Source organism: Thermobia domestica, chromosome 13 (genome assembly GCF_964235325.1).
Source record: "Thermobia domestica chromosome 13, izTheDome1.hap1.1, whole genome shotgun sequence".
Taxonomy (NCBI): Eukaryota; Metazoa; Arthropoda; class Insecta; order Zygentoma; family Lepismatidae; genus Thermobia; species Thermobia domestica.
Window position 1 is genome coordinate 47,485,125 of NC_137466.1, and position 16,208 is coordinate 47,501,332.

The 16,208-nt window shown below is 35.9% G+C and overlaps 1 protein-coding gene across 3 annotated transcripts in view; it reads left to right on the forward strand.

Moving 5' to 3' along the window:
- LOC145668129 (atrial natriuretic peptide receptor 1) overlaps positions 1 to 16,208 on the forward strand; it is a 2,711,550-nt gene that overhangs the window by 1,205,177 nt on the left and 1,490,165 nt on the right. For all 3 annotated transcript variants that reach the window (XM_081735691.1, XM_081735693.1, XM_081735692.1), the window contains one exon: positions 13,516 to 13,630. In XM_081735691.1, the coding sequence (XP_081591817.1) occupies positions 13,516 to 13,630 (115 nt within the window). The remainder of the gene's footprint in view (positions 1 to 13,515; positions 13,631 to 16,208) is intronic.

A 16,208-nucleotide genomic window follows, 5' to 3' on the forward strand; every position in this document is an offset into this window, starting at 1 on the left:
CAACATAGAAACAGGTGAATGACAGCGATTTCAAAAGCCAACCTCAGATAACTACTATAAGGAAAAGGTTTAGAAGATTTACCAAAACTCCTATTCACCTTGTTTGTTTGTCCGGAAGACAAAAAGAAATCTCATAAACTACTTGATACATTACTGTCAATTTTGGCCAGGATATACATGATCAAAATTTGCGAATCAATTCCACTGATGGAAGTGATATTCAAACCGGAAATCACACAACTCAACCATTTCCGGTTTTAACGATAATCATTGTAGAGCAAAAACGGTAATAGATAGTGAGCAGCAGTTTTATACAGTTGATTAAGCGTTCAAAGAATACATTTTACCTCCATCCTTAACACTCTACTAAAACCGGAAATGATAGAAACCGACTAGTACTTCCGGTTTCAATATTAATATACATAGAGCAGAAATGATGAGAGATTGCAAGAAGCATTCTTTAACTCGATTAGTATTCCAGGAATAGGTATTATCTTTTTCTTAAAACATATTCAAACCGGAAGTGACGAAAAGAACCACTTTCATCTTTGATGTTGATCGCTATAGAGTAAAATCGATGTTGATAGCAAGAATAAGTTTTCTGCAATCAATTAATTCTCAAAAATATATTGAATTTTCACTCTATTCTCTTTACTAAAACCGGAAATGGTGAAAATAATGTGAATGCATACTACTACATATCTGGGTTAAAGCATCTGATGAAAGATCACATCTCCAAGAAGAGAAAAATACCTCGTGGTTGAAGTGGGAACTGCATCACAATAATGCATGTGTTCATATCGCCAACTAATATGAGCTCCCTCATGGATAAGCGGTTAACATATGCGCCTTTGGCGTGGGAGACCCGGGTTCGATTTCCGGCGGGAGCTCTTGTGGTTCGGATTCCACGTTAATCAGCAGGTCCACGTCTCATATAGCCTCGCTGCTGAAAGGGATGCTAAAATAAAATCAACTCAACGCAAACTAATATTGGCGTTTCTCTCGAAGAACAACATCCAAATGGTCCCGCGTCCTCCATATAGTCCTGACCTGGCTTCTAAGGAATTGTTTCGTTACTCATAGAGCAGAAAAGACCTGAAAGAACATCGTTTTCCAAAGTATACGTCAGCTGCCAAAGCTTTAGAGACACTTTTGAAAATAATTTCCAAAAACAGGTTCATACAGGTGCTTTCTAAGTAGACGCGGCACTGACCAAAGTACATTTCTTTGCATAGGGACATGATTCGAGTGTTACCTTATAAAAGGGTGTGGTTTTGAAATGACAGCTTTAGTGTCAATCTTTATTGCACATTCTCGTATATGTATTTGCAAGATATTCATTCTCAAACTTAGTTTGTACACTGTAAGAATTTTTTTTAGTTAAACTACTCTGAACCTGTGTCAAGGTGTTTACATTCGTTCATTGTAAAATTACAGCGTTGTTTACCACTATTTACACGATTGATGAGAAAATTGATGTTAAAATACCGATCAATAAATCATTGTTTTCTAAAAGTCATATTATTTGTGTTATGCGTCACCATAAGTTATTCCCCAGTGATTCGTAATTGTTTTATTAAAATATTGTAAAGTGTACTAATTCATTTTCGATGTTTATTCAGTTATTTCCATATTCCTTCAACCCAAGACCGCTGTAGCATTTACGTATTACAAAAACACCCAACTTTCTTCGCTGGTCTAGCTGCTAGCGCGTCCATCTTTGGTGCACGTGATCTCGGTTCGCTACCGTGTGGGAGATTATCGTGATCTCAACGCACTACGGTGGTTTGTATACCACCTTAAGCTATACGACTATGTATGTCTCATATAGCCTCGCTGTCGTAAAGAAGCGCTAAGCTTTAACTAAGAGAGGCATACCTAAAGCTGTAGGCTTTCTATTAAATAAAGTTTTTTTTTTTAAAAAAAAGGAGAAAATATCATACGAATTAGGATATATAAAATGAAATGTATGTTGTACAGGGTTGTCCATAATTATGTATATGTTGTTTCAAAGACAGCGATAAAGAAACTAGCAACATAACTTGAACAGAAAATTGAACATAAACACACGACTCTCATACTTTTCCTTACAAAAATTTTAATCTCTGTTCTCCATGACATGATACATTAATGCACCATGTAAATCGATGCATGCCTGGAGACGAAGAACAACGGTATCGCAAGCAGATTGACAGACCTGTACTGGCATCCTGTGAAACTCTTCTGTGGTAGTTTCCCGTAGTTCGGTCAAAGTGCATATGTGATGTTGATACACTTTGTCCTTTAAAAAAATATCCCATAAGAGCTCCTTCGTGGCTAAGCGGTTTGCGTACGCGCCTTTGGCGTGGGAGACCTGGGTTCGATTCCCAGCGAAAGCTCATGTGATTCGGATTCGACGTTAGGTCTTATATAGCCTCGCTGCTGAAAGAGACGTTAAGGCGGATCACCACCCGGAAGTCAGTACATATTTTAGATCAATCCCTTAACTACTGAGCAATGAAACGTTACATGTTATAAGTATTGTACTATAAGATAGTTATGTTTCAGCTACAACACAAGACACTGATTCATTTGGTTGTGTCTTCTGATATGGAGAAGGTTAACAAATAAAATAAAATATTTGATTCGTTTTAGAATGAGCACACAAAATGGCAATTACTGTTAGATCTTACTAGGACTGCTCAGTTTTATGAAATTATTTGTATGTGTAAAGTATTTTAGAGTAACAATCTTATTACGAAACAGATAATTTGTTTGACCGTTTTTCGTGTTATGTTTCAGATATTAATTTTCATTTAATTAATTTACATTTACATTTTATTTAAATATTAATTTACATTTAAGGAAATAGATTTTGAGAAGAAACTTGTGCAGAACGACATAATGCGTTGTTGCCAAATTTGTACATTTACTGTGATAGTCACAATAAGAAAATTTCTGGATTCTAGCGTTGCAGTTCGAAAAGCAGAACTTAGCTGTGAATTGCGATAAGGGTCGAAAACTATTTCCAAGCAGAATTCCATGATTACATCATTTATTATCTGGCATCAGGAAACTCTCGACACTATCTGGCAACGCCGCACTATTCAAGCAGCGTTTAGCACAGCACTGAGAACACCTAGTGATCCACCTTAAACTCAAAATCAGCTCAAAACATCCCATAAAAAAGTCAGGTGGCGTGAAATCAAGAGATCGAGCTGGCCATTTCACAGACCCACGTCGACCGATCCGACGGCTCGGGAAGGTTTCGTTCATCCTGTCTGGCATCACTAACGGTTCTAAGTTGAGTGACAGTTATCTCTATCAGCCTATACAATGTTGCAATATCGAAAATTTTTGTCCAGAATTACAATTACTACCGTCCGTCAAACATCATATATATAATTACTGCATAACTCCTGTTCAGGATAAAACTGTTTGAAATTAATTTTTACTTAGACCGAGATCATTTCACTTTGTAAAATGAATTGTTCGCAAACCGAGACATTGGTAAACCATCAACAGTCCTCTGTATCTCAACTTATGGAGCATTGTTTATCAAAAAAGTTTCGTGGAAAACTTTTCCCTCAGCTTACGAACCATATTTCGAAATACAAACACCCACCCAAACATACATTTATATCCAGCAATTCCATGCATGTAGTAGCGCTTTTATGCGTTTGCAGTAAATATCATTGTGTTTAAAACCTATTTTATATTTTTCTTTTTTGCACTTTTTGTATGTTTTTAGCCCTAATATTGTTTTGTTTAATGTAGTTACTTCTTTGTTTTGAAAAAGCATAATGATATTTGTATTCTATATTTTTCATTACCGAAGTTTAAAAATATAGTAATACACATAGTACCCCGTTTCTGTGGCTATAACGGATTGATTGAATTTACATTGATTTGCATGGGATAAATAATTCTGATTTACGAACAGTGTTACGGAAGGGATTAAATTCGTACTCTGTGATCTACTATAGTTGATTATCAATGCGCCCATAACATTGCAGTGGAGTCAGTTTCTCATTATTACGTTGATCACTGGAGGAGATCACCCAGAACTTTTTTTTATTGAAGAGGCTTCCAGAGTAGAAAGTTCGGATCAGATGTCCCTACTTTCTTCTCCATGAGTGCGTTCCTGGACCGTAGTCTGTGTGCATTGATTTTAACTTAAAAAAAAAAAAAAAAACTTACACCAACGTTGTAAGAGTCAACCATTAGGCCTCACCGATTCTGCTCGAACTTTTCATTGTTGCATTCTTGCCCTTTAGTTAATGTCCGTGAATCTGGTCCCATCCACACCGGCACTAATTTTAAAACATATGCCAAAATTTAGTGTCCAATTAGTGCTGACAACTTGTAGTGTTAAAAAAATCTATCCTGTTACACAAACGTCAAAAAACAAAAGAGTATTCTAGGTAGGGCTAGGTTTACGCTAGCCCCACCCATTTCACCGATGGAGATGAAACTCATACATGAACTTAGTGCTGAATTAGTGGTGACCGCATTAGTGCTATTTATCTTATCATAAATATAAGGAATCGATTGTTTTGCTAAGCAGTTAGCGTACGCACCTTTGGCGTGGGAGACCCGGGTTCGATTCCCGGCAGGAGCTAATGCCACGTTAATCAGTAGGTCCCGTCTCATATAGCCTCGCTGCTGAAAAGGAAGTTAAACTCAAAATCAACTCAACTCGATTGTTTTGTTTGATGATGCTGCCATTAAAGATTTTCGTGATCTTTTGGCTTCTTGATAAGAGCACTAATTTTCTTTTCATACAGTATCATCAATACTCATTTAACTTCCTGTATGGGTTTCATTTCAATCGGTCAAGTAGGTGGGGCAAGCGCGAGCCTAGCCCTATCCAGAATCTTTTTTGTTTTGTGAAGTTTGTGTAACAGCACAAATTTCTTTAACACTATAAGTATTCAGCACTAATTGGACACTAATTTTTGGCATGTCTTAAAATTACTGCCGGTGTGGGTGGGGCCAGGTTCACATACATGTTTATCTAAATTTTGTTTCATTATTTCGCCTTATGTATTAGTTTCTCTTTATTTTCTTATCATTTTTTAAAGCTTTCCCATTTAAGATTATCATTTGGTTTTGTAGTTTTCAGTTAGAATTTTATTTGCTTTGGCTGATACCAGCGAATGAAGGTTCAATGAAGCTAGTTGTTGATATAACCGACGTGTATTAAGCTTATCTCTTACAGCAAAACCAATATTTAACAAAAATATCTGAGAGTTTTGGATATTTTCCTTTTGCCTTTATTTCATGGAGATAAGAGATCTTACAGTAAACTCACTTGAAACTAGCTAAGTGGTTTCTTCCTTTTCCTCATCATTTTATTGCTAACCTGATTATTTTTTTTCAACATAACCTACTGTCTTCTACAATAACTAAACACAATTTCCCTCCATTTCCCGCTCCAATATCATCCAGGTCACAATTCCACGAAGATGGCATATTTCAGGAGAACCTAAGAGCCGTTATCAGCGTCAGCCACTCTCTACAGATTTATAGTTCATTTTCCTTCTTCTCTCTTAAGGAGGCACCTTCTGTGTGTTGAATACAGCAAGTGCTTTGCATGAACAGGTGCTAATCGATTTAGTTCCACGTTTATTCACATGAGGAGGCGTCTCTATGACTCTCATATACCACACTAAACGGAGGAAAATGTGCAGAGTATTTCTGTGACCTCAGAGGAAGCATCAAGAAGAAAATGAGAGAGAAAAAAAAACAAATTTGTCATAATGGGAGTATATATCAGTTCCTCCGAGTGAATTCGTAAATATTTTATTCTCTACAAAAGTAATTTCAGTGTTTATAGTGCATAATACAGGGAAATAAATATAGATTCTAAAATTTTGATTGGCATTATTTTATGAAAACTATTTCTGGTCTGTACAGTTTTATGTAAACCAGTCTTAAGACACCCTTGCCTATAGTCAAAACAACTGAGTCAAAAGTTTCAAATAAAATAAAATGAAGTCTTTCAATTTTACGTCCAATGTTTAACCAGTTGTAGGCCAAAGAAAACGGTGATGATTAGAATGAATATAAGGGTGAAATGAAGAAAGTGGTAAGAAACGGGAGAACTCTGAGAAAACCCATGCATATGGTATTTGACCACCACAAATTTTACTTGGCGCGGACTAGTATCAAACTAGGAACCCCATGTAACAGAGGTGAACTCTACCACTGAGCCACCGCACCTGTGGAATGAAATGAAATTTTTACGCTTATGTTCCACGCTTATGTTCCGTGAGCTAAAGGCGACTAGTGATTAATGGCAGTGAAATACTATGAATAATTCGTGGAAAAGGAATATGGGAAGATTTTCAAGTAAAACACACACATTCACCATGTTGCCTACCACAAACTCATATGGCCAGGGGTCGAATCAGGAACTCCTTGCACCAGAGATGAGCGTTCTCTCATTGAACAATATGATAGATATGTTTCATTAAGATTTTACATTTTTTTTCTACTGCCATTCGACTCCGTATTCGTGGCACTTAATAGCAGGTACCCTAAAAAGTACCTTTAAATCTCTTCGTTTTGACCACTACATGGTGGTAATTAGAATAATTTTGAGGTGCAAATCTCCTAGTAGTAATCAATTTGGTACACCGAAAGTATTATTATTATTATTATTATTCCGAATTATGCCATACGTAAATACGAAAAATATTTCAGAATCCAGACAGTAAAGCGTACTATCTACCGGCTAGGTGACTCAAGTTTCAGGTGACACTGTAAGTTATTTCTTGTTTTACCTTCGTTTCAATGTTGCTCAGGTGATAGACAGGGTTGGGTAATTACGCGTAAAAAAAGGTTTTCTACGTGACGCGTAAAATACGCGTAAAAACGCGTAATTTACTTAAAATACGTAAACTACGTAAAAAATTAGAAACAGGTCTACAAATTAAAAGAAAACGTTCTACTCGCTGAGCTTTAAAAAAATTCTTCCTAAAATTATATGGAATCTAGCTGGATTTTGCATAACTTAATCCGTAAGCATAAACTGGGAATTTTGTATTGGCTTTGTAAAGTAGCATTGTATAATACGGTTTGCATGCGTGACTGTTCAAAACCCATTTCATCATGTTTCATGTTTTTAACCCTCTGTAATCGAGAAAAGCTTTATGCCAGAGAAGCCATGGGAGAAATTATTGTGCAATACAACAACAATGGTAAGCCTTCGTGGTCTCCATTTGTGACGACGTACTGCAATGTCTAAGAAAAGAATCACGAACAAGTAGAGGAGTTTCTTTTGGAAAACCTCGACCCTTCAGGAATAACTAGCCACCAGCAATATCAGGAAAAATGTGGTAAATTTGAAGAACTTATGAAGAAGGGAATTACAACACCACGCACATTCTGATATTTCGCTACTCGGCAACATAAGGAGTTGTCAAAATTTGCTATGAAGTTACTGAACATCCTAGCATCTTCAGCGCAAATTGAAAGACTTTTCTCAAATTGATCCTTTGTCCATAACGTCACAAGGAACCGGCTCAGCTTCGAACGTTCGAAGAAACTACTTCAAATATACTATACCCTCAAATTACAAGACCACTCAAGTTATGAATATTAGTGTGATTAAGAGTATTGTGTTCGAATTGTACTAAACTATAATGGAAATGGCATGTAACATTTTCATTTTAGAATTAAAATAATGGCTAAGTTTTAAATGAAATTATATACTCAGTGTTATTGGAACCAAGTGAAATAATATATTCAGTATTCGAACTAGGAAGAAAGACAAATAGACAAAACTGAAGAAAATACTCTACAGAATATTGAACTACTTGTTTCTTCGTTGTTTTTGGAAAGAAACAATTTATTATGAGCATGAAAAATTTCTACATTAAAAATTCAAATGATAGTCAAGTGCTAAGAGAAGTAATACATTTAGTGTTGTTGTTGGACTTGAACTCATTTATTTTCCTCTTTTCTTCCATTCCGAATAATGTAGTATAATGTTCTGCTGGGTGCTTTTATGTTTTTTTCAGTTGTGTGTGTTTAAAATAAGAATCTAATAACTTTTACATCGAAAATTCAATATGTCCCAGTGCTAAGTGAAGTGGTTTATATAGTATCGTTTGGACGTGGAAGAAAAACAAATCAGTTTATTCTAAAATTTCGTTATTTCAATATTCTGTTCAGTATTTTTCGTATCAGTTATGTGTGTGTGTTAGTGTGTAATATGAAGCTGAAATGAGCCTAACAGTCAATCTCTTTTTCTTTTCTAATAGAAGTCTCAAAATATACTGAAATGTTTCGAGTTTTATATTAAAAGCTGCAAAGGTGTAACAATAAATTGTTATAATCAAAAGCTTACTTGATACTTTCAAACATATCCGAACCAACACATATTTTTAATGTGTGTGCTTTATGTTGGGTGGTTGTGCTTGTGTGTGCGCTAATAGGTGGAAAGTAGTAGTGAGCCGGTGAGGGTCTATCCAAAATTGTCTTTTATTACTATGATTTGGTATGAAATCATTACTTTTCAATATAATGTTTAGAAGATAATAATATTTTAATGTTCAAATAAGAAGACTAAGCTTACGATATAACCGATTATTCAAAATGATCTTAGTTTTAATGAAAGAAATATAGTTTTCTATGTCTGCGTAAAAAACTGGTTTTCTACATGACGTATATTACTACTAAATTACGCGTAATTTATGTAAAATACGTAACAAGTAAATTACTTTGCCAACCCTAGTGGTAGGTATTGCTCACGAGACGGGATGACTTAATTTCTCGTCTCATCTTGATTCTTGAAGAATCCTTTCTCGTCTCATCTAGTTTCGATTGGCAACATCGCTGGTACTAACAACACAGAATTGGTAATATCGCCGGTACAAACATGTACCTCCGAAGTCAAATTTATCTTCATCTTTATTTTAGGGCTACAGTCTAATTCAAATTTCTAAAATCTGCGACAAGGCGAAAACTATATGGGTGCTTCGGGGCTCAAGCACCCATTGGAAATTTTTAAATAGGTGCTCAATATCCATTGATTATGCAGTTGGAAATTAATTTTGAAATTACTCTTTTATGTCAGAGCTCTTTCATGGCTAAGCGGTTAGTGTACACGCCTTTGGCGTGGGAGACCCGGGTTCGATTCTCGGTGGGAGCTCATGTGGTTCGGATTCCACGTTAATCAGTATTTCCCGTCTCATATAGCTACTTTGCTGAAAGGGACGGTAAAGTCAAAATCAACTCAAGTCAACTCTTCAGGTAAACAAACAAAATGTTCGAATTTGCGTCCTACAGAACCCATATGCAGTCACTGAACATGTACGAGATTCGCCCAAAGTCAATGTATTTTGTGCGATATCCCGATCATCTGTTTACGGCCTATTCTTCTTTAATGGAAACACCGTTAACAGTCAGCAGTATCTCGCTATTCTACAAAACTGGTTGTTTCCGAGGCTGCACGAAGACAACTTCATTTTTCAACAAGACGGGGCACCCCCTCACTGGAGTTGCCAAGTGTGTGAATATCTGAATGAAATTCTACCGAGCCGTTGGATTGGTCGTCAAGGAGCTGACAACTTAGCATGTCTCAGCTGGCCTCCACGGTCACCGGATTTGGCACCATGTGACTTCTTCCTGTGGGGTTTCGTTAAAGACAACGTTTATGTATCGCCACTCCTACAGAACCTGGAAGAGTTGAAGAACCGGATCCGTACTGCCATAACATCAGTGACGCAGGACATGCTTGCCCGAGTATGGAGGAATTTGAGTATCGATATCATATTGTTCGTGTCGCTGATGGAGGACATATTGAACATCTGTAATTTGAACTTTGAACTGTAATTTGAACTTTAGAGGTTTGTAAACATGTGTGTAAAATTTCATATTTGTATGTCTTAAAGTTTAATGAATATATGCATTCGAAATACGTATATTCTTTTTGAAACAGGGTGTATGTACATGTGAAATGAGAAAACTTCTCAATGTTTAGTTTGAGATTTGTTCAATACAATGTTTAGGTAAACTTTGGTATTTAAAAAAGAAATCGTACGCTTTTGTAGCTTAAAAATTTCACAATTCATTTTACTGTTAGTAGCATCTGTCCCTTTGATTGTCTTTGACAACTCTCAGGGGAATCTTCTCCCCAGTTTGAGAACCATTGGTCTATCGGATCTATTGAGAAAATTAGAATATGTGACCTTGTGATTACAGTAAAAGCTCTTTATTCGCGGGATATATGTTCCATAAATATGCCGTGAATACAATTTACTGCAATTGAAGTTTTTGACCATATTGATTAATTATTAACTTCAGGCTTAGGCAATGGTTTGAAGAATTTTGTAATTTTTTCTTGCTTGGCAGTTTTTAAAAGCTCCTTCAATTCAGACTGATATTCAGCAGTGGCATTAGAAATTTGCCTCTTAAAAATAAGACTTCGTTCCATAGACGGATCAATTTTCATAAAGAAATCACAAAGCTCATTTGCCATTCTTAAACCTACATTAAGATTTTTCAAATTAAATGGCACGTTTCCAGTGCTTGTTGAAGCCTCTTCTTCAGTGGGCTGTGAATTTAACATTTTCTCCAAGTCGGTTTCAGTCAAATCTTCATCTTGCGATTGAAGCAATTCCTGAATGTCACTTGATTCCATCTGTTCGAACCCATCTCGTCCTATTCCATTCGCAATTTCGGCTATGTTTGGAGTCAAAGTTTGAATTTGCACACATTCTTCGTCATTTTCCGCAGTCAGAGCAGGCCACATTTTTTTCCAGCATGACTTCAATGTGTGTGGCTTCAGTTCTTCCAATGATTCTTTTATGTTTACGATGCATTTTGCTATGTCAAATTTCTTCCAGCATTCCATAACATTCATATCAGGATTACATTCCATATTATCCAATACGATTTTGAAGGTTCGTCTAATGTATTAGAGCTTAAAGGACTGGATTATTCCTTGATCCATAGGTTGAAGCAAAGCCGTCGTGTTGGGAGGTAAAAATGTCACTTTTATATTTGGATGCATAGTTTCAAGTTCACGAGGATGACCTGGTGCATTGTCCAAAACTAGAACTGCTTTAAAGTCTAAATTCTGTTTTTTTTTTTTTTTTAATAAGTTTCAAGTTCAGAAACAAAACAATTCCGGAACCAGTCACACAAAATATCGCTTGTAACCCACGCTTTCTTATTAGCACGCCAAAACACTGGCAGGTCATCCTTGTTTTGATTTTTTAAAGCCCGAGGATTTAACGATCTGTAAAACATCAGTGGTTCAATGACACAATCTCCAGATGCATTAGAACATAGCAGCAGTGTAACTCCATCCTTTGCTGCCTTAAATCTAGGAGTAGACTTTTCGCTTTTAGAAATGAATGTTTTGTTTGGCATTCTCTTCCAAAACAGTGCAGTTTCGTCTGCATTAAATACTTGCTCAGGTTTGTATCCTCCATCAGATACTAAGTTTGCAAATTCTTCTGGATATCGTTCTGCTGCAGCAGTGTCTGCAGATGCAGCTTCTCCAACGATTTTAATGTCATGCAATGATTGTCTCACTTTAAATTTATTGAACCAACCTTCCGATGCTTGAAATCCTTCATCTGTACATTCACCACTACAACTACCATCATGTTCTTTAAAATGAGCGTAAAGACGCTTTGCCTTCTCCTGGACCATCGGACCACTCATGGGCACCCTTTTTTGGTTGCGGTCTTCGATCCATAATGACAACAACACTTCCATTTTCCCTATTGCTGGATCACGAACAATTTTCGCACGTGTTACTCGATCACAATTTTTGTAACGAATGGAAAGACGAAACAATAAAACACGCAAAGTTGCTTTTACCAAAGGATGGAACGTCTAATAATGTGGCGGCATTTAAAAAATATACTTTATTCATTGAGTAATAAGGTTGCTTTCATTCTGTTTGTTTACATTCTCAAAAACACCGATCGCGGCGAAGGCGGCTTATGTCAGTCCGAACCAATACAGCGGCGATATCATTTAACAACATACTTTAGGCAAAGTTGTAATAAGGTCTATTTTACATTTTATTAGTCCATTTGACGGCGTTTACAAAGGATATTGGGTTGAATACCTATTGGAATCCTTTTTATTATGTATGTATGTACGTACTGATTAGATCCGCGAATAAAGAAATCTTTAGCCGCGAATATAGGAATTGGGTCGCATTTTTTAATCCGCGAATAGTGAAAACACGAGTGAAGGAAGCGCGAATAAGGAGCTTTTACTGTAATATGTGCCGAAGGATGGGCAATAAAAAAAACCAACTAAGTTGATACCTATTTTTGTTCGTACGAGGGTATATACAGTACTTAACTTATTACGAATCCATTATCGTGTTAACACTGAAGTATATTTCGCGAATGTTCAATATCAGAAGATACAATAGGAAGTTGGGTTAATAATGAGAACTTCGGTGTCTTCGATCGATAGTGTTGTTAGACTACAGAGGATTGGGGAGATTAGTGAACTGCTTGTATAAATGGCTTAGTTCACACATGAAATTATGCTAATAAAATCGTGAAAATTTCTTGTATGTACCACGTAGTAGTAAGTTGCATTACATCGAGGTAAGCTTATAACGCAGATGTAAAACATGTCTCACAATACCCGCGATATAACAGATTTCTACTCAGCTATAGTCGGCTAACAGGGTCGAACGTCTAAGTATCAGGTTAGTGATCCTAAGATCTGTCTCTTGCCTGATCCAAATTTTGAGCATGACATGAATGTTATACACTTTCTTTCACTATTTATTTCATTATCATCATTCATATTTCACCATGTTTCTTTGCCTAAAAGGTATAGTTCAAATTACAACCAATATGCTGATTTGATTGAATTGAAACTTGATTGAAACAACTGAAAATATTTTAGTTTGTGCTGCAAAGGAACTATAAGTGTAAACCATATAGTGAATTCATGTACAAAAATTGTATGAATGAGGTTCTTTAGTACAGCGAAATTAAACTACCGCTAATTTTAGATCTTTTTGGTAATATCTTCAAAACAAATAAAAATATTCGGAAACGTAGTGAACAAGACAATACAATTTTGCATGTGATACCGTTACCACAACTCATCTAGCTGTTTTCGATTTGCAACTGTAGGTAGACTTAGCATTTTTTGTGGGTTCTGTAAATAGTAGCATACCAAAAGCAGTTAGGTGAATTGTGGTAAAGGTATCACACGCGAAATCGTATTGTCTAGTTTACTACGTTTCTGGTTTTCGAGTATTTTTATTTATTTTGAAGATATTACAGAAAACTCTAAAATTAACAGTAATTTAATTTCGCTGTAATGAAAACCCTTAAAGGGATAGTAATCAGTCTCTTTAACAACAACAAGAACAACATCAAACAAGCTTCTTTCACAATAAGGACAAATGCAATCACAAAGAACTGTCTCTAACCCCAGCAATAATCTCAGGTTCACCTTAGTTTTTATATAATAATGATTAATGTATGAAAGGAAAGATCACTTATAGAAGTTCCTTTGTTTTTTTTCTCTTTTCAGTTGTGGTTATTTGTGCCAATCCAAAAACCGTAAGAACCATTCTACTAGCTGCAGAAGAACTCAACATGGTGGATAGTGGAGAGTATGTCTTCTTCAATATTGAGCTCTACACAAGGTAAGATTTAAAAATCAACTGACTTACTCAGGTTTTGGAGATTTTATACTCTGATTATACAATACTTATTTTAAAACTAAAACATTACGGATTCGACATATTTTTTACATGTTTTTCTTTAACTTAACAATGTTTGAACCATGTCCTCTAATTTTACAACTTTAATTTAACTAATTTCCCGAAGTCATACAATGACGAAATTTCACACAACGCCGTAAGTCGGGCGAGAATACAGTATTCCATTGTTACTTTTATACAGGGTGTTTCCAAACAACACCGACAACGTTTGGGAGGACACCAAGGTAGGACAAAAAGTATAGACCAACTTGGGTGCACAAATGCTCCCTTTCGGAGTTATAGGCTGTCGAAAACATGAAAAAATGAACTTTAAAGACTCATAGCTACAAAAGTATGAGACCTACCGTAGACGGGTCAAAACTGTACCTAGGAACTAATATGTGCCCTATCCAAATATCCAAGTTTAAGAATCCGGTGGTACTTCCCCAACAATTTTTATAGAAGTAGTTGATAAATACTTCAGATTATATGCCCGTAGCTAAACTGCCTCTATAAAAATTGTTGTGTGAGTAGCTTGGGATTCTGAAACATGTATTTTTGGGTAGCGCACATATTGGTTCTTAAGTGAAGTCTTGACACGACTACGGTAGGTCCCATAGTTTTGGAGCTGTGGATATTTAAAGTTCATTTTTTCATGTTTTCGGCAGCCTATAACTCCGAAAGGAGTCACTTCTGCACCCAGGTTGGTCTATACTTTTTGTCTTATCTTGGGGTCAGGAATCCCTCCCAATCGTTGTCGGTGTTGTTTTGAAACACCCTGTACATTTCTATCTTTTAGGTGGTTAGTATGGCTCTCTACTAACTACATATCCAATTTTGATATGCAACCAGAAATACTGTGGAAGTTGCGTGTACAGTATAACATTCAGGGGTTCTTTGTAAATTACGCTTCAGATTGTGAAAGTACGAAAGAACTGATTGTGAAATCTTATGACAAAGAGTAAGAAATAAGAAACTTTAAAAGAAAATATAATTAATGCTTTTTTAAAAGTCACAAACAGGCCCATTGCTTCATTTTATCCACAAAAGAAACTCCCTAACAAGGTACATTCGCGAAGTGTCACGTCGGGATTCATGTAAAATTGATTCAAATGCAAAGGTCACCGCGTTCTAATGTGTATTGTATTAATTTTAGCGGACCATGCCGGTAATTGACATATTTATGAGCCTTCATGTATCCGAAATTGAATCATATACTACTATAACGCTCGGACACAGAGTTGCTTTTAGATTCTTTAGATGTTACTGAACATGAATGTGAGCATATGCTAAACAAATTTGATCAATTATTGCTTCTCTGACATGTGTTACTCACCCTGGGCCCATCTTGGGTCCGCCATATTGGATTCAACGTTCGGTTTTTCAAATGGGAATAGGTGCAAGTGATACATCAAATTCAGGTGCACTTTTCTCGGAAATTTATTGGTGTAATGAATTTTACCGTAGCTTGTAACGTTTGGAAGATATTGCATGTTAAATCCCTCTAGGCACTTCGCGAATAGACATTGACAGTAATACAATATTTCCATGTTATAGTATAAAATGTGAGTAATAACAATCACTCACAGAAATGTAGTAAGGTTATGACACCAATGTTGTAAAGAGTTGGTTTATACCTACAGTATTTTTTCAGTTAGAAATTGTTTTGGTTTGTCAACGTTAAAAACGTAAGTGTAAATAATATTACTCTGCAAAGTGAATAATGTAAATACAGATACCACCAGATTTGGGTGAGGAAGTACCATTTCCGTATTGAAGTCTGTGTGTCTGTATATATTTAAGTCCAAAGAATATTTCGTCAGGGATAAATCAAAAAAATATTACATATACATACGGGGCCCTACACAACTTTCTACTTGATTCAATATTCTTGAAGTTCCTTTCTTGACATTTAGCATGCAATACCTTCGAAATAGTACAAGATGCGGTAAAACTCACTACACCAATAAATTTACGAGAAAATTGTATATGAATTTGATGTATCACTTGCACCAATTACACACTGAAAATAATCAATCATCAAAAATAATAAAAAAAAATCAATTTTGCACGAATTCCGAGGGACCACTTCGCGAATGTACCTTGCAAGACCGTAAAAGCATTGGACGTGATTGATTGTAATGGATTATAGCGAACTTTCTTAGAGCGCCTGAAGTTTCTTTTTATTCTTATTTCATTTCTTCATTTTAATCCACACACAAACAAAAAGAACTAACTCTTTGGTTGATTTCTGAATCTTTTCCTTGGATAGACTATAGGTATAATGTCGGAAATTTGTGCAGGGTAGGAAATGCCTACGAAGGCTGATTCTGTCACCTGTTTAGAAAATTTGAAAATGCTCACTCGTGTTTCGTGTTTTCCATAAATGTTTGTAACTTATTCAATGACTTTATATATATATATATATATACTGACCTCTCAGAACCCTTATAACCACTTACCTAATAGCCTATATGGTATGTCCACCTTTGGCTCGCAGGATAGCAGCAATGCAGTTCAG